At 41.2% G+C, this 17,018-nt stretch overlaps 3 protein-coding genes across 3 annotated transcripts in view; 2 read left to right on the top strand and 1 right to left on the bottom strand.

Moving 5' to 3' along the window:
* The window catches only part of PYGB (glycogen phosphorylase B), a 50,445-nt gene extending 48,949 nt beyond the window's left edge, over window positions 1–1,496 (top strand). The window contains exon 20 of the mRNA XM_063123894.1: window positions 443–1,496. Within this exon, the coding sequence (XP_062979964.1) occupies window positions 443–595 (153 nt within the window). The 3' untranslated portion in view covers window positions 596–1,496. The remainder of the gene's footprint in view (window positions 1–442) is intronic.
* Window positions 1–17,018, top strand: part of GINS1 (GINS complex subunit 1) — a 67,666-nt gene that overhangs the window by 5,314 nt on the left and 45,334 nt on the right. The gene's annotated exons all lie outside the window — the stretch shown is intronic.
* Window positions 11,478–17,018, bottom strand: part of ABHD12 (abhydrolase domain containing 12, lysophospholipase) — a 37,126-nt gene continuing 31,585 nt past the window's right edge. The window contains exon 13 of the mRNA XM_063123869.1: window positions 11,478–13,244. Within this exon, the coding sequence (XP_062979939.1) occupies window positions 13,205–13,244 (40 nt within the window). The 3' untranslated portion in view covers window positions 11,478–13,204. The remainder of the gene's footprint in view (window positions 13,245–17,018) is intronic.

The raw sequence follows: 17,018 nt of genomic DNA on the forward strand, positions 1-17,018 counted from the left end.
TGCAGCCAGCATGGCCACTAGATTGGGGACGGCTGTCCTACTGTGAGCCAAGCGATGGAAAATTGGGATATTTAGAACCAGAAGAGACAGTAAAGAAATAGACGTGTTTCCCTTGGGACTCATAGCAGGATCTCTTCTCAATCATCCCACTGTTGTATTGAAAAGAGAATTTCCCCAGGTGCTGCCTGCACACAAATGACACCTGCTGAAATTCCCCTTTCAATACAACTGTTAATGATACAGGAGCCCTGTCCTCTTTTTCATATGGTCACCCTACCCATGATGAGTGCCTGCACTTTGAATTTACCATTATACCACTCTGTGTGTGTGTGTGTGTGTGTGTGTGTGTGTGTGTGTGTGTGTGTATGATCTTTATTGGAATTCCACCGCTGAAACTGCATAAATGCTGAAATTTCCAACACCTTGCACCTTTTCTTCCCAGAATCCCAGGGAGTGGACTAAAAAGGTCATCAAGAACATTGCCTGTTCTGGCAAGTTTTCCAGCGACAGGACAATCACCGAGTATGCCAGAGAGATCTGGGGAGTGGAGCCTTCAGCTGTGAAGATCCCCCCGCCCAACATACCCAGGGAGTAAATCCACCACCTCAAGAGGTGCATGCAAGTGCCCTGGCCACTGAGGCATTCCTGCTTCCCAATGAATTTTCCACAGATGAATTCAAACGTGCATCTTACCACCCGTCAGTCGTCTCATATTTATAAAGACATTGGTGGTTACTTGAAATGGAGGCAGCTGGTGCTCTAAATGACGATAAGAAAGAGTTGACCAAAACCTTGTTGACCATGATACATTTCAAGACCTAAAGCCGTAAGCTCAAGCAAGAAAGTGAGATAAGGCCATTCTCGTCTGTTAAATCTCCTACTTAACCAATGCAGTTATGTGCATGCTCTATATGTTGAGAGGGTGCTCCAGTTTCCTAGCCTTTTGTTCCTATACCAGTCTCCCCTGTATAGTTAATTAGAAGATGCCTGTGTCTGTTTGGGGGCAAGGGAAAACAGCAAAGCCAGGAGTTGGATGCGGTGGAGATCTTGGTTGTGGTTTTTTTAAAAAAATGAATTAACAGGTGCTGCCTTTTCCCATTGCAAACAATCCCTGCGCATGAGCTGAAAAATCAGAGTAGTTCCCCCACCCAAGAACATTAAAAGAAATGGATAGATATGTGCAAACAGTTGGAAATGGGGACACACAAGCAGCAGCATGGGGGGTTAGTAAGGACTAATGGTGCTAAGAATGTATTGCTGTCATCTTCATAAGACAGGCCTGCTCAACATGTGACTCCTTGAGCCAGTGGTGGGGAACCTATGGCACTCCAGATGTTTGTTGGACTTCAGTTCCCATCATACCCGACCAGTGGCCAAACTGTCTAGGGCTGATGGGAGTTGAAGTCTAACAACATCTGGAAGGTCACAGGTTCCCCACACCTGTCTTAAGCCAAACAGTCTACCTGTCTTCTAGGGACTTGCCTCCTGGTACACCTCCATGGGCTACATTTAGCTCAATGTGTCACAAGTTGTGTAAGCTTAATAAAGGAGCATTCTCCCCCCTTATTCAAAGGAAAGATCGTTTTTTGTTCGAGACCCTTGAGTTTTCATTTCAGACAATAGCACCACTCTTTCTCGTATGGAGGCAGCGCTTAGAGCCTGGGCTGCTGAATCAGTGAGTGTTTGTGTATAAGCACTGGGGGAGTTGATTGGAGACGTGTTTCATCCCAGTTGAGGCTTAGAGCAGCCACTTAATTTGCACTTTAGTACAAAATGCCAGGATTGAAAATGAATGTACTTTCCTATAAGCTTCCAGAACTAGAGGGTTCATTACAAGTGTTATTTTCCCGTTTTTAGATGTTCTTCATAAAGAAATGTTACTAACTAGTATTAGTTTAAGAAAATGTTGGAACGCAGCCCACAAAGCGTTCCTCCCCCACCCCTCTTATTGGTTCTACTTCTCATCAGACTATTTCCTTGGGTCACACCACGTATGAGCCACACGTGACAAACCTGTGTGTATACAATGTGGTCCTAATATGTTACAATGTCTGGACATAATCCTGCAAAAGTTAACTTTGACTAACATAAAGCTCAGTCCTAAATAGTTTTACTCAGAAGTAAGTCTACTTAGTTCAATGGGATTTACTTTCTACAAAGTAAAGTTAGATCTCAACCTTAATCAAAACTGGATTGTGCCTGTAGCTGGTCACCTCCCTAGTACTTGGAGGATATAAAAGCATTTTCTTAGCTCATTCATCCTCATAACAACCCTGCAAGATTGGCTACTTGTTTTGCCAAAGATTGAAATTGAATCATAGAATAGCAGAGTTGGAAGGGGCCTATAAGGCCATCGAGTCCAACCCCTTGCTCAATGCAGGAATCCACCCTAAAGCATACCTGACAGATGGTTAGGGTGACCATATGGAACGGAGATGTAAAAGAGGGCAGGGCTCCTGCAGCTTTAACTGTTGTGGGAATTTCACCAGCTGCTGCGTGCATACAAATAACACCTGAAATCCCCTTTCCAATACAACTGTTATAGGAGCCCTGTCCTCCTTTCCATATGGTCACCCTATACATAGGTAAAGTGACTTGCCTAAGGCCAGCAGACATGGCTGCCTCTGTGAGGTAAACCTGGGTATTTTGTACCCAGATGTAATACCATCCATTTTTTTTAAAAAAAAAAGTATTGAAGGCTAAGAACAGACAGTTGTTACGTGCGAGGGTTTCTATAAGGTCATAAGTGTCCCTTTCATTCTTTCCTTACAAATTGGGTCTGTAGAGTCCCCTACAAATCGTGAATATCGTTCCATCTTAATCATTCCAAGAAGGAAGGACTGTACAATTAAAACACAAGCAAGTTTATCACAAATAATAGGAAACGTTTGAATATAAAGGACATTTCCGGCATGCTTTATCCAATGTCCCACAAGCTGACTTCTGTTCTTCCCCCAAATCTGCTATAAAGGTCCCCAAATTTCCAGAGCAGATTTAAAGAGCGGGTGTGTGTGTGTGCAGGAGAGGAGGGGGAATCTCTTCCACCAGCAGTTTCCATTCCAATGATGGGCAGACAGTACTGGACATCACCCCCAAGGGTTTGGAGACTTCACCGCAACCCATTCATACATGTACACCAACACTCGGTGTTGTAGCAGTCATCGGTTGATGAAGATGCACATGTAAACCAACCTTAAGGGCATTTGAGACAAGGGCTAGCCTCAGCAACCTCCATGATACACAGTAGGCTTATTCTAGTATTGTTCTTAGAAAATAACCATCCTGTGCGCCTTTGTTTTCATGTCCAAATCCGTCCCTCCATTGAAGTGAATGAGGAGCCAAGCCCAGGAGCACACAAATGTGCTGGCTTGGTGGACTCGAGTATATACATCATGTGCTTTTATCAAAGGCAGAGCAAATGTAATTGAGGAGTACCCAAAGTACACTGTTTTTGTGTTTTAATAGGAATTCTGTTAAACCTGTCCTTGATGGCCTTGTTTATAGGTTGATAACACTTCAGTGTTCATAGGTCTCTGTCTTGCTGCCCCCATTTAGAACTCCAAAGACCGGAATGAAGTTTAGGCTGCAATCCTATACACGCATACTTTGGGGTAGGCCCCATTGAACTTAGTGGGGTTTACTTCTGAGTAGATATATCAAGGGCTGCAGTCTGAAATCTGCAGTCTGTAAATTTACTAAAGAAATTCTGTGCATTTGCATTGTTATTCTTATTCAAACCTACTTTAAGCAATCAGAAATGTTGTTTAATTCTAATGATAAAGCCCTATCATATCTCAAGACTTGAGCATAAAATGTTGCGTGATACAGACATTTCCTTCTCCTGTATGTTTTGCATTGCACTGTAGCTGTCCAGCTTCAAGGACAGAAAGTGCCCTGGTCAAGGCTCAGATAGTCCCAGGAGTCACAAAGAGAGAAACCAGGCAAATCCAGGAACTTACACACAATTCCAAGTGTGGTTGGCAGGAGAAGGCAGAGGCAAGGTCAAAGTGGTCCAGAGTTCAGTCCACAGGCGTCACTCTTACCAAGTGTCAAGACCAGTCAGAAGGTGCCAAGAAAGTGGTCCAGATCATAGAATCATAGAATAGCAGAGTTGGAAGGGGCCTACAAGGCCATCGAGTCCAACCCCCTGCTCAATGCAGGAATCCACCCTAAAGCATCCCTGACAGATGGTTGTCCAGCTGCCTCTTGAATGCCTCTAGTGTGGGAGAGCCCACAACCTCCCTAGGTAGCTGATTCCACTGTCGCACTGCTCTAACAGTCAGGAAGTTTTTCCTGATGTCCAGCTGGAATCTGGCTTCCTTTAACTTGAGCCCGTTATTCCGTGTCCTGCACTCTGGGAGGATCGAGAAGAGATCCTGGCCCTCCTCTGTGGGACAACCTTTTAAGTATTTGAAGAGTGCTCTCATGTCTCCCCTCACTCTTCTCTTCTCCAGGCTAAACATGCCCAGTTCTTTCAGTCTCTCTTCATAGGGCTTTGTTTCCAGACCCCTGATCATCCTGGTTGCCCTCCTCCGAACACGCTCCAGCTTGTCTGCGTCCTTCTTGAATTGTGGAGCGCAGAACTGGATGCAACACTCTAAGGGGGATTCCACACGTCGTACTCAGGGTGCTTCCATCCGCCCCCAGTGCACCCCGAAAACGATCCTTCTTGAATTGTGGAGCCCAGAACTGGACGCAATACTCTAGATGAGGCCTAACCAGGGCCTAACCAGGGTCTAGAAATCTGCAAAGGTCCAGAACAGCAAAGTGAAGCACAAAGATTAAGGCACTGTTGTTTGCAGCAAAGAACTCACTTTGGCTGTGCTGATTTATAGCTGGTTGTTAATCAGCACAGCTGGCTAATTAGGTCAACGTGTTGCTTTTAAGAGAGACCCCAACACTGACTTTGGGGTTTTTGCTGCTTGTGCTTGAGCCTACATCATTCAGAAAGACGAATGATCTCAGACTCTGATTCCTGCATTTGGAGGAGTTCAGGGATGGCACTGGAGGAACCAGATTGCTCTTCTATGGTTCCAGGGGAGGGCTGTCAGCCAAAACATCCAATTCGTCACCTGGCTCTGGCTGGGGCCTGTTGAGCTTCCTCTCCCCCTCTTCTTCATCAGATGAATCCTCCTCCAGGTAGGGCATGACAGTAGCCAGTCATTTATCATTGTGCGACAGAATTAGGGTGAATAAGCAGTACCACTTCTTTTTTAGAATTGTTCACAAATTCTTGAATCCATAATAGTGCTTGAAAAAATGCTTTTTTGAAATGTTTTTGTTTTAAAAAAGCACACATTTTTATGTTTTAGTCAATGGGGGCAAAGCGAGCACTTTAGAAAAATGCGTACATTAATGTATGTTTCTCCCATTGGGATATTCAAAAACCAGTGCAAAAACAAAAATGGAAACAAGCCAAATCAGCTTCAAAGTGATTTTTGGAGAATTTAGGTGAGCTTGAGAACCATGGATGGGATTGTTTTCTTCATGGCCCGTACTTCAACGCCGTTACTCCTACTAGTCCTCAACCAAGGAGTAGCCTGCAAGCTGCTGAAACTGGTCACTGAAGTTCTGACTGACAAAAATGCTCCATTGCTTGCAGAATGTACTTGTCACTGTCATACCACTTTCAAAACTAACTATGGGACTTTGCGTTTGCATGTATGTGTGTGTGTGTTTATTATATTACTGTTTACTCGTCTGCGCTTTCAAAATTATTAAAAATCAAACATCCATGATCATCAGTCTTGCATTTTTTGTGTTGGATTACAGAATTGCTGCATTTTGAATGCTGGAATAATGTCGTAACTAAGGCTGCAAGCCTATGTATGTTTAGGCAGGGAAAAAAAGTCCTACAACTTTCCCAGCTAACGTGGAGTTGTAGGACTTTTTTTCTGTTTAAACGTTCATAGCGTTGTGCCCTAAGAGACAGAGGACCAAATTAGATGTTTTTTTAAAGGGGGACAGGAGTGGCCCTTTAGTTAGGGTGACCATATGGAAAGGAGGACAGGGCTCCTTTATCTTTAACAGTTGTACTGAAAAGGGAATTACAGCAGGTGTCATTTGTAGGCATGTACAATTTGCCAAACTACATAACAAAAGTTACTTGATGGCCAGTTGTTGGTGAATTATTATTATTATTTTATTATTTAAATTATATGAGGTGATTATAGATTGATAGCTGCATATTCCCAGGGTGTACAGTTTGGCTTTCCCAGTAATGTGAAAAGAAGGAAAACCCCGTAGGGGAGTAAAAAATAAGCCAAAGGCAAGGGTGGAACCAAGGAATCTTCTACAATAATATTATTAGTAAAAGGTTTATTAAAGTGCCAGGTGCCTACGCGTTTCGAACGCGGTTCCGTTCTTCCTCAGGGCTTTATAATGCTAGTGCAGTTGTCTGCAGAAGCTGTTAGCCCTGAGGAAGAACACAACCACGTTCAAAACGCGTAGGCACCTGGCACTTTAATAAACCTTTTACTAATAATATTATTGTAGAAGATTCCTTGGTTCCGCCTTTGCCTTTGGCTTATTTTTTACTTTCCAAGTAATGTGCCATGATAGCAGGAGCAGCCTCTTCCTCATGTGGGCACGAATTCAGCTGAGTATTAATTAAGCCTTCTTTCAACAGTTGCAGAGCTCTGTAACTGGAGGACAGATCATTACTAAACACAAGAGAACTCAGTTTTGCTTGAAGCATTTGGTAAACAGTAAATGCACCACCCATGGGACGGCACAAGACTTGCAATAAAAACATACAATTCATAACAGGGACTCCAGAGCTTCAAAGAACTTGCGTCACTAAAGATTACCTTTTCTTCTTGTACATCCAGAAGTCTCACATGGCTGAAAATAGCTTGGGTTCTGATAAGCGTTAGTGATGTGCGGAGTGTTGCTGTTACTGAAGCCTTATTTTGGGAGGTTTGCTCAACGCAGCAAGCTCAACAGAGCTAAAATAGAACTTAGTTTCCAGGTGTATTTATTTGTTACATTTCTATGCCACCCAACAGGCAAAGTTCTCTGAACAGTTCCCAGAAATTAAACCCCCAAAATACAACATGATAAAACATAATATAAAACCTTTACATTTTGAAAACAGAATGAAACCAGAGTAAAAACCAGCAGCAGGGAAAGATCTAAACACACAAGGACACACATTTTAAAAAACGGAAGGACTAAAAAGCCTGGGAAAATAAAAAGGTCTTTTACCTGGTGCTGAAAAGACCTCAGAGTGCTGGCATGTGTTCATATTGGCCTGTTCCCATTAACAATCTCACTGCCCTATTTTGGACCAGCTGAAATTTCTGGACTGTTTTCAAAGGCAGCACCACATTTAATGCATTGCAGTAATCTAAATAATAGAAAAAGTCCATTCAACTGACTAATAAGTCCTTACGACGACGTGCCGGAGAACTGCCCTGCCCTCCCCTTTCGTCAGCAAGACTCCCATTAGCCCACACCCCAACAAAGGAAAAAGTGTGTGGGGAAAATAATATAGACTTTCCCCGCACCAAAATAAAACACAAGGGGGGGAAGGGGCTAGATGAGTGCTATACAGGGACAATGTAATGTGCTTACCACGCTGCAAAGCCACATACCAGGAATGGCGAGTGTGCAATGAATCGCTGGTGTGATGGAGGTCTATCTCTGTCCAGACAAGGTCATAGTCCGCATATCAGCCTAAGTTCATCAAAAGTGCTCTGCATCACTAAGGCCACCTGTGCCTGCGGTGACACTACTGTACTCAAGAGGACCTGATCCAGAACAGGTTGAACGCAACTTGGCCAGTAAGATGAATCGCCCACTATCAGCACTTCTCTCTTGTTTGGATTGAGTTTATTGGCCCTCACGTAGCCCGTTACCACCCCCAAGAATTCAGAAAACCCACTGCCTCATTCATCAAAAGAAAAGATAGAGATGGGAGTCATCTGCATATTGGTGACTCCTCAGCCCACATGTCTTGATAACCAACCCCAGCGTTATCATGTAGATTTATTAGATTGTAAGCCTATGCAGCAGGGTCTTGCTATTTACTGTGTAATCTGTACAGCACCATGTACATTGATGGTGCTATATAAATAAATAAATAATAATAATAATAATAATAATAATAATAATAATAATAAACAGGATGCAGGATAGAACAGAGCCCTGTAGAACCCAGCATCATCACCACACCTTAAAAAAATATATTGTAGAACTGGGAAAAGTGCAGAAAAGAGCAACTAAAATTATCAAGGGGCTGGAGCAACTCCTCTATGTGGAAAGGGATTGAAGTCTACATAATTATGCATGGTGTGGAGAATGTGTATAGGGAGACATTTCTCCCTCTCTCTAATAATACTGGAACCTGGGGTTACCCCATTAAGTCAATTGGTGGGAGATTTCAGACAGATAAAAGGAAGTACTTCTTTGCACAGCGCATAGTGAAACTATGAAATTTGTAGTGATGGCCACCAATTTGGATGGCTTTAAGGTTAGACAACTTCCTAGAGGAGAAGGCTATTAATAGTTATACCTCCAATATCAGAGGCAGCAACCATATATACATCAGTTGCTGGGGAACAACCCACCCTCCTCTCCTGCTACAGGTGTTTTGGTATCTATTACACTCTTCTCTTGGTTTAGGACTGCTGCTGTGGCATCCTCAAAGAGAGGGAATAGGGCAGGTTTTCCATCAAAAAGTCTCAGCTCTAGAAAGTTCCAGCAGAGGTTGTGTGCCTGCACAGATGACTACTTGAACTACTTACAGGTAAGCAACCTTCCCTTTAAGAGCCTACAGTCTCCAATGGTGTCAAAGGTAAGAAGCCACAGGTAAAGAGCCAAGGGCCAAGAGTGTATCCACACTACAGACTTCAATCTGATTTTAAAAGTATCTTCCCATTCCCAGGGAATTGTTGTGAGGATGAGGAGGTGAGGTCCGTCTCCAAACTACAATGCCCCGAATTTTTAAAATTTTTTTGGAGGAGGTCATGATAAAAGTAGTAGGGAAAACTGACAAAAGTTTGTGATCTAGATAAAGCCTAAGGGTCAAACTGCTGTAATTGGACAGTATTTTAAAGATGCAACACAGCTGGTTAAGTGTGTGTGCTAATAAAGCCTGTAACATACTTTACACTGGAAACGACTACAGCAATTATAACAACATACGGTTAAACACATGGACTGCAATCCAAATGAACTTGCAAGGCAAAGGGTTTGCGGTCTCACGGCATATGCCAAGGATGAGAGGTAGGACCCCAATAATTACCACCCCATTTGTCTTCTATCTATAATTTGGAAGATTTACACCAAACTCCTTTTGGAATGGATATGCCAAATAGTAGGACTCCCCAACTCACATCCAAACTGAAAAGTGAGTTTCAAAACTGGGGTTGCTACACAGCACAGAGCATTACACTGAGATACACATGGACAAAAGCCACCAAGGACTGTACAGAACCTGTCCCACAAAGTTGACAGGCTTGGGATTGTAATTAATCTCATGTTTATTTGTTACTTAATACATTTCTCTGCGTAACTGATTTTTTAAAAAACATTTAACTTGTTTCAGCATAGGCCCAGGACCAATCACAATGGACTGGATACAGAGAGCCTTGTGTGCAGGTAGAATGTAGGTGTGTGCGTGTCCCAGATCTTTACCAATTTCTACCTATCCCCAGATGCAACCCCCCCTTGCATCTAGGGCATTCCAGAGGGTCTCCTAACCTTTAAAGGTGTTTGTTTTCGAGAGGGGGTGCAAGGGCTGCATCAGGAAAACCCACTTATGCAAGTCCAGTTATCCTTACAACTAAACCTGCAATTCTATCAGCCATTTTAGAACTCTACAAGTCTTTTTGGTCACATTTTCCTGGGCATATCCAGAGATGCCCAAAACTTGCAATATACTGAAAATAAAACCAGGCTGTCACCAAAGAAAAGTCAGAATTCTTTTGTTTTATTAAAACTACATACTTTTTAGATAAACACTTCAATTTCAATGCATGTTACTGGTCTAATAATTGGAACATATGTATCAGGATAAACTGCACCGGTGCATGCTTTGGAATCTAATTTTTGTTGCATGGGAGTTAACGTTTCCACATTGGTTTGTACTTTTATCAATACTAAGGTGGGTGATAGCAGCAGCAGCAGCAGTATTAGGCGGAATGTTCTGTTTGTTTCCATAAAAGAGACAAAATAGTGTTTCTTTCCTTGTTAGTGCAGTAAACCTAAGCACATGGGTTTGGGGTAAGAGATGGAATTTTCTGTGGCACAGTGAACTCAGAGGTTATTGTGAATCAAAACCTTGATAGGCCACAACACAGCAGAAAGTCTCAATGCAAAGAACAAGCTACTGTCTGATTTGCAAATATGATGAATCTGCAAGGTACGTGTTTTCAATGCATGCAAAACCAGAGTATTTCATATACAGACAATATTAGTGAACAGTGCCCTCAATATATTTCAGGCTGAAGAATTCACTTCTGAACACTAGCATCTAAGACTACCATGCCCAATATTGTACATTTATAGAATGCCACACTTCAGGGCCATCTCCTCAAAACATAGGGCTACCATAATCAGTTTGGGCCTAGGAGCTACACTGCGTGCCCATGGTTCTCTTGCTCCTACTCATAATGCCTCGAATTGTCTGCCATGCCATGCCTGCATGAATGGTGACTCAGAATCCTGAAGATAGCAAAGGAAGAGTATCTTGGACTCATGACTGGTTTTATAGGAGCAGTGGTAAGATGGGGGAAGAAATGTTAGGTTCAATAAGAGCCATAGCTGCAATCCATGTGTGATCTTAAGGTCTAGCTTTGCACCATCTTTTTCAAATACCTTCACAGGTCATTAAAGTGGTCTTCAGATTTCCCAGTACAGATGGGCTAATTTATAAAAAACAGGAAACAAAATATATGGGCCAACAGCAAAATATTCATTATGGTATTGCTTAAGCAAATACCTCCATCTGTCCACTGTCTGGTATTCTTGCCACAAGAGAGTGTCAATTTTACAGTTGTCAAAAACAGGCTCCAGGAGCCACAGTGGCAGCTTTTGAATGATCAGATCTCAGCTTAATCCCATGCTTCAAGCACCCACATGCAGCTGCTTTGCTTCTCCCTTTGCACCAACAAGCAAACAAGCAAGCCAAGTAGCCACAGTTAACCATGATCCCATTATACTCAAACCAGTAACTATAGTTAATAGCTTCTGAACAAGCCAGGTTTTGGAAGTAAACTTTAAATCATGGCTTCATGGCCTGGTTTGTTTGGAAATCATTAATCATGGTTTCCTGGTTCAGATGTATGGTTAACTGTGGCTTCCTGGCTGGTTTTCCTCCTCATATAGAAAGAGGAACAAAGCACCAACCTGCAGGTACAGGAGGTTAGTGCATATCTCGGCTTATCACCCTAATACAAGAGTCTGATTCATGACTGATTTATAAGGTATAAGATAACATTTCAGCCAATGTCAATAACAGAGGAACATGAAAATCTGATTCAATATTTATTACCATTAGTTACCATCATGCTGGCTGCTACATTTCAATACAACAAGAATTGCTTTGCTACAAGTGAAAAGGACAAACTAGTCTTTGTTTCGGGCTCGTGCCAACTAAAGGGAACATTCAAGGCTGGTCAGGATGTCTTCATATAGCTCTGGTTTTTAATAATATAAATATCAAACTAAAACCAATCTTTATTATTTTCAGCAGAAAGAAACTGTTTTAATGACCACTTTCAACACATTTGGTTGTTCCGGATAAAATTTGGGAGTTCACATACAACTGTTAATATTTTCACTTCAGAGGGAGAAAGTGAGCTTCATTCCCAATGAAAACTAACATCAAAAGAGATAATCAAGTTAAAGGGCCTATACACACAATCAAATAAGCCACCGTGGGCTGTGGCATGGTGGGCTGGGGTTAAACAACCCTCGCACAACCCATGCCTCCCGATTTGGATAACATGACAAGTTGCTGCTGCGGCTTGAATATTGAAAAACTGCCCGGCACATGCTGCAGCCCACCCTGGCTTAAACAAACCACGGTGGGCTGAGGTGATTATGTGAACCAGGTCAAAGTGTTCATTTTTATATTATCTCCCTAGTATTTAAAAAGAAAGAAAACTTTTGACCAGCTCTAATGTACCTGAGTATTTTTATGGAAATAGCTTGGTTGGGAGTGTGAAGAACCATGATTACTAAAGATGGATATCAATTTTCTCACTCCCAAAGTGCTTATATGTCTCTCTAGGATTAGAGGAGACTGGAAGACATCTTCGCCACAATGGAAAAACAAGTTCTCCATCCAATCTAGACTTCGTTTAAAGTCATCCTCCATTTTTTAAAAAAGGAGTCCTTCAAATAACTTTTTGAGTGTGTAATTTGTAATCAATACATTTTACATCACTTAAGGGATTTATAAATCTAAAGAAAATGGTTTAGAAACTAGAAGAAAGAATCTCAAAGAGGATGTGTCTGTATATGAGGTATAACAAAGATGTTTATAATATCTTATCTATGTATGAGAGGCAGCGATGAAATTTGAAAGCAAGGCAAGAGAAAGGGAAACTTAACCACTATTAAATTATCACTCATTTTAAAGGAGAAACATCCTTCAATTCATCCTGAAATGTTTTCTTTCAACCATCTTGACCTCTGGTTTTTTAAATGAAGTTAAAAATCAAGGTAATTCATCATCTTCAGCAATTCCCCAATTTGATAATTGTCAGGAGAAAAACATTCCCATACTGAACTAATTGCTACAAGAGAACAACCTGCAACTCAAGTAAACTAGGTGCAGCACTGAAAGGTTATAAGAGTTACATATTTGCAGATAATTGCAGTCCATTTGCATTTCAGAGTGCACGTTCTTTTTGTCTTGCAAGGAGCTATTGTGAACCAAAACACATCTGTAGGAATGTTCATAGCTTCCAGGATTTTTTGCCGAGTCTTTCTTGTGCTTGAACTTAATTGTTCCAATTTGTTTGATTCTCTTGTTCTTTACAAGAAGAAGAAGAAAAGAAAGGAGACAGAAGCCAACTACATTTGTTCTTCATATCTACTGTTCCAAAGGTTGGGATTCCAAGGGAATGCATTAGGACTGAAGCAGGAATTTGTGACTTATCCAGTGCCTGGGTTTAAAATAATGGCAGACTTCCCCCCCTACTTTCCTTCCTTTTAAGATGATTCACTTTTAAGTCTACCATGCAAGTAACCTTCAATGACGATGTTGATGCTCAGATTTTCCCAGGAATTCCCTAGGAAGGAAAAAAAAACCTGTTTTCATAGTGTCAAATATTTTGTTAATTCATCAATTCTTTTCCCACTTGTCCTTCTATGGTCATTAGTTTTCAGAACATCAAAGTCAGTTTAAGGCAAGCACTCTCTTTCCAAGATGGGTCCATGATACTTTAAATAATAATAATAATACTATGATGAAGAGAAAGCACATCCCCTTAGTCCTACCACATTTGTGACCAGATCAACTGTGATGGTAATATTGGTGTTTGGATTTGCACAACTATCTAGCTGGGAAGGAAGCTATGGCACGCTAAGAGCCATCATGGATATGTCATGGGAAGAAAATGATCACCTACCCACATGTATCAGTTGGTGGGTGTATCAGTTTATCAGAGCAAAGCTAGACATGATGAGATTCAGCCATGTTTGTTTATTGACATAACTGCCCACTCATGAATAAAGCAGGGAGTTGGGTGGGAAGAAATGTCTGATCATAACATCAAAAGGGGGCACGGGGAATTGAACTCTTCCCTTGCCTTATCTCAGGGGGAAGCTATAGCTTTGGGCATAGAATCATAGAATAGCAGAGTTGGAAGGGGCCTACAAGGCCACTGAGATTGTAAGCCTATGCGGCAGGGTCTTGCTATTTACTGTGCAATCTGTACAGCACCATGTACATTGATGGTGCTATATACATAAATAATAATAATAATAACAATGCAGGAATCCACCCTAAAGCATCCCCGACAGATGGTTGTCCAGCTGCCTCTTGAATGACTCTAGTGTGGGAGAGCCCACAACCTCCCTAGGTAACTGATTCCATTGTCGTACTGCTCTAACAGTCAGGAAGTTTTTCCTGATGTCCAGCTGGAATCTGGCTTCCTTTAACTTGAGCCCGTTATTCCGTGTCCTGCACTCTGGGAGGATCGAGAAGAGAACCTGGCCCTCCTCTGTGTGACAACCTTTTAAGTATTTGAAGAGTGCTCTCATGTCTCCCCTCAATCTTCTCTTCTCCAAGCTAAACATGCCCAGTTCTTTCAGTCTCTCTTCATAGGGCTTTGTTTCCAGACCCCTGATCATCCTGGTTGCCCTCCTCTGAACACGCTCCAGCTTGTCTGCGGCGTCCTTGAATTGTGGAGCCCAGAACTGGATGCAATACTCTAGATGAGGCCTCACCAGGGCCGAATAAAGAGGAACCAGTACCTCACATGATTTGGAAGCTATACTTTTATTAATGCAGCCCAAATCCAGCATTTGCCTTTCTTGCAGCCATATCGCACTGTTGGCTCATATTCCACACTTTCATATTTCTGCACTTTCCACCCAGCCTGATTCACTTCTAGTAACAGAGCAGTTCTAGAGGAGAAAGTGCCTGAAGTGAAGTGATAGAGGGGAGGAGAAAGTTCAGCTCCCTTCGACCACATACTCATTTTTATGTACAAAATTCACCCCAACCCACCCTTGCTTTAAACATAAATGGGGAAGACATGTGTACATAGCTGTCCCCATCACATCTAATTTGGCCTCTGTCTCAAATACACAACTCAACACAGCTGACAATTTTTGTCCACATCATTCTTTAAACACACAAATTGTAAGCACCACATTTCATCGATTCTAAGATGCCATCGATTGTAAGACGCACACTAATTTCAGTACCACCAACAGAAAAAAAGCTTTGATTCTAAGAAATAATAACCACACTCGCAATTCTAAGATGCACCCCATTTTTAGAGATGTTGATATGGGGGGAAAAGTGTGTCTTAGAATCGAAGAAATACGGTAGTTAAAATTCTGCATCTTTTTAAATCATATATAATAATAATGTATATATTGATGTTATATGTAAGAAAACTGCTAAAGTAATAAATGTACAAATCACCACTGAACTCGTATAATAAAAACAAAACAGATGCACATTGTCTCTCAGTACTTCCCTCCTCCACTATAATACAATACTACTTGATTACTTTCCAGGAATGATGTAAAAATTGCGGAAATCATGCTTGTGAGGCATTTTGAACACTCAGGAAAAGCTGCATGTAAATGCCAGGTGGCAGAATTATTCTGGGCATCACTCTTTCAAAAGAAACAGAACTGGATCAGTATTGTATTTCCTCTCTCACCTCACTTCAGTTTTAAATCTATATAATATTTAAAGTAACTCCCATCACTAGCCTCTCAATAGTATGTCTCAAATTTATTTTATTAGAAGTGTGGTTTGTCTAGAAAAATTCGGGGGGCTCTGGCTGACCTCTTTTATTGGGGAACAGCCATGACAAGCTCTTTACAAAGTAGATCCACAAGAGGCACTTTGACAGGGCTAATCTCAGCCAATTTATTATAACACAGGAGAAGGAAGCAGAGGAGAAGGAGACATTATTTTCAGCCATATTTATCTATGTGGAATGGATGAGTGCAAATATACAAGATTCCAGAGATTAGCTTGGATTCAAAAGATGCCCTTGTGTGAGGGCAAGGCACTTCCATTCACAACAAAAAGAGTGGATACCCTATTTTTGCTGCCTAAAGGGAAATATGTCGTCTCTTAACTATCACACATCTTTCTGGAAGATCCCCCGACAGGCTTTTCAGGATGTGGAGGTGCCTGCAGCAAGAAGGCGGAAGCAGGAAAACCCCATTCTACAATCCCCTTGAATAGCTTGGTTCTAAGCCATTGGCTGCATTCAAGCGCCTAATTTCATTGTGTTGCTTGCTTTGTAAAAATGTATGTATATAACGCATGTAGATTTTTTTTCCCTCTCCTTAAAATTTCTGTTCATAAAATATATATTAATATACTAGATACTGGATTTGTAGTGTTTGTTAATTTAGATTATATTGTTAACTAATACCTGTAATGCACTTAAGTTGATACTTGATTTTTCCCTCTTTGAATCTTTTTTGCAAGTTTAATTTTTAATTTTTTTAAAAAAACAGTGTTTAAAAAAGGGATTACAAGAACCTGGTTTGTTGTGAGAATATGCCTCAGGCCTGCGTACCCACATCACTACTTCACATATGAGGAGAGGATATTGGAGGCCTCTTTATGCAATATGAGATAAACTGTTGTTTCTTGTTATATCTGACTACAAGTCACTATAGTTATATATATTATTATTTATTGTATTGGTTTTATATGCTCTTTTAACTAATTTTGGTGATGGTGTTCTTCCCCGCCTCAATCCAGAGGGAGAGGCGGGTTATTATTATTATTGTTGTTGTTGTTAGTTACCAAACCAGGATAACATAGGGAGTTTCGATAACCAGTTATGGATTATACAAACCACTAGGTTAGAAGTGCACCAGGAAACAAAAAGGAAGTTAATGGTGATGTAACACTGACACTGATGTAACCCTCTAATAATGTATTATCATGTAATGAACCGCCCAGAGAGCTTTGGCTATTGGGCAGTATAGAAATGTAATAAATAAATAATTAAATAAATAAATAAATCATTATGAAGGAGTTGAATTTTCTGAATAGTCTTCAAAAGGCAGCCCAATGTACAACATGTTCCAGTAATCTAACCTTGATATTACAAAGCAGGGATAACTGGAGTGACTAAAAATACATATAAAACGGATATCGATGATTTTAGTCACTCCTTGAAAAAACATTAATATTGAAATTCCAAAGTTATGTAAATTTCAAAGTTTTTCCGTAAATCGCTTCAAGAATTCTACAGAAAGGCAACTAATAAAGAGAATTTGCCAAAGTGAGTGAGAGGCAACCTAGGGGTAACTGCAATCACACTCTAGAGAAGCTTTTCCCCAACCTGGGTCTCTCC

Source organism: Elgaria multicarinata, chromosome 4, assembly GCF_023053635.1.
Source record: "Elgaria multicarinata webbii isolate HBS135686 ecotype San Diego chromosome 4, rElgMul1.1.pri, whole genome shotgun sequence".
Taxonomy (NCBI): domain Eukaryota; kingdom Metazoa; phylum Chordata; class Lepidosauria; order Squamata; family Anguidae; genus Elgaria; species Elgaria multicarinata.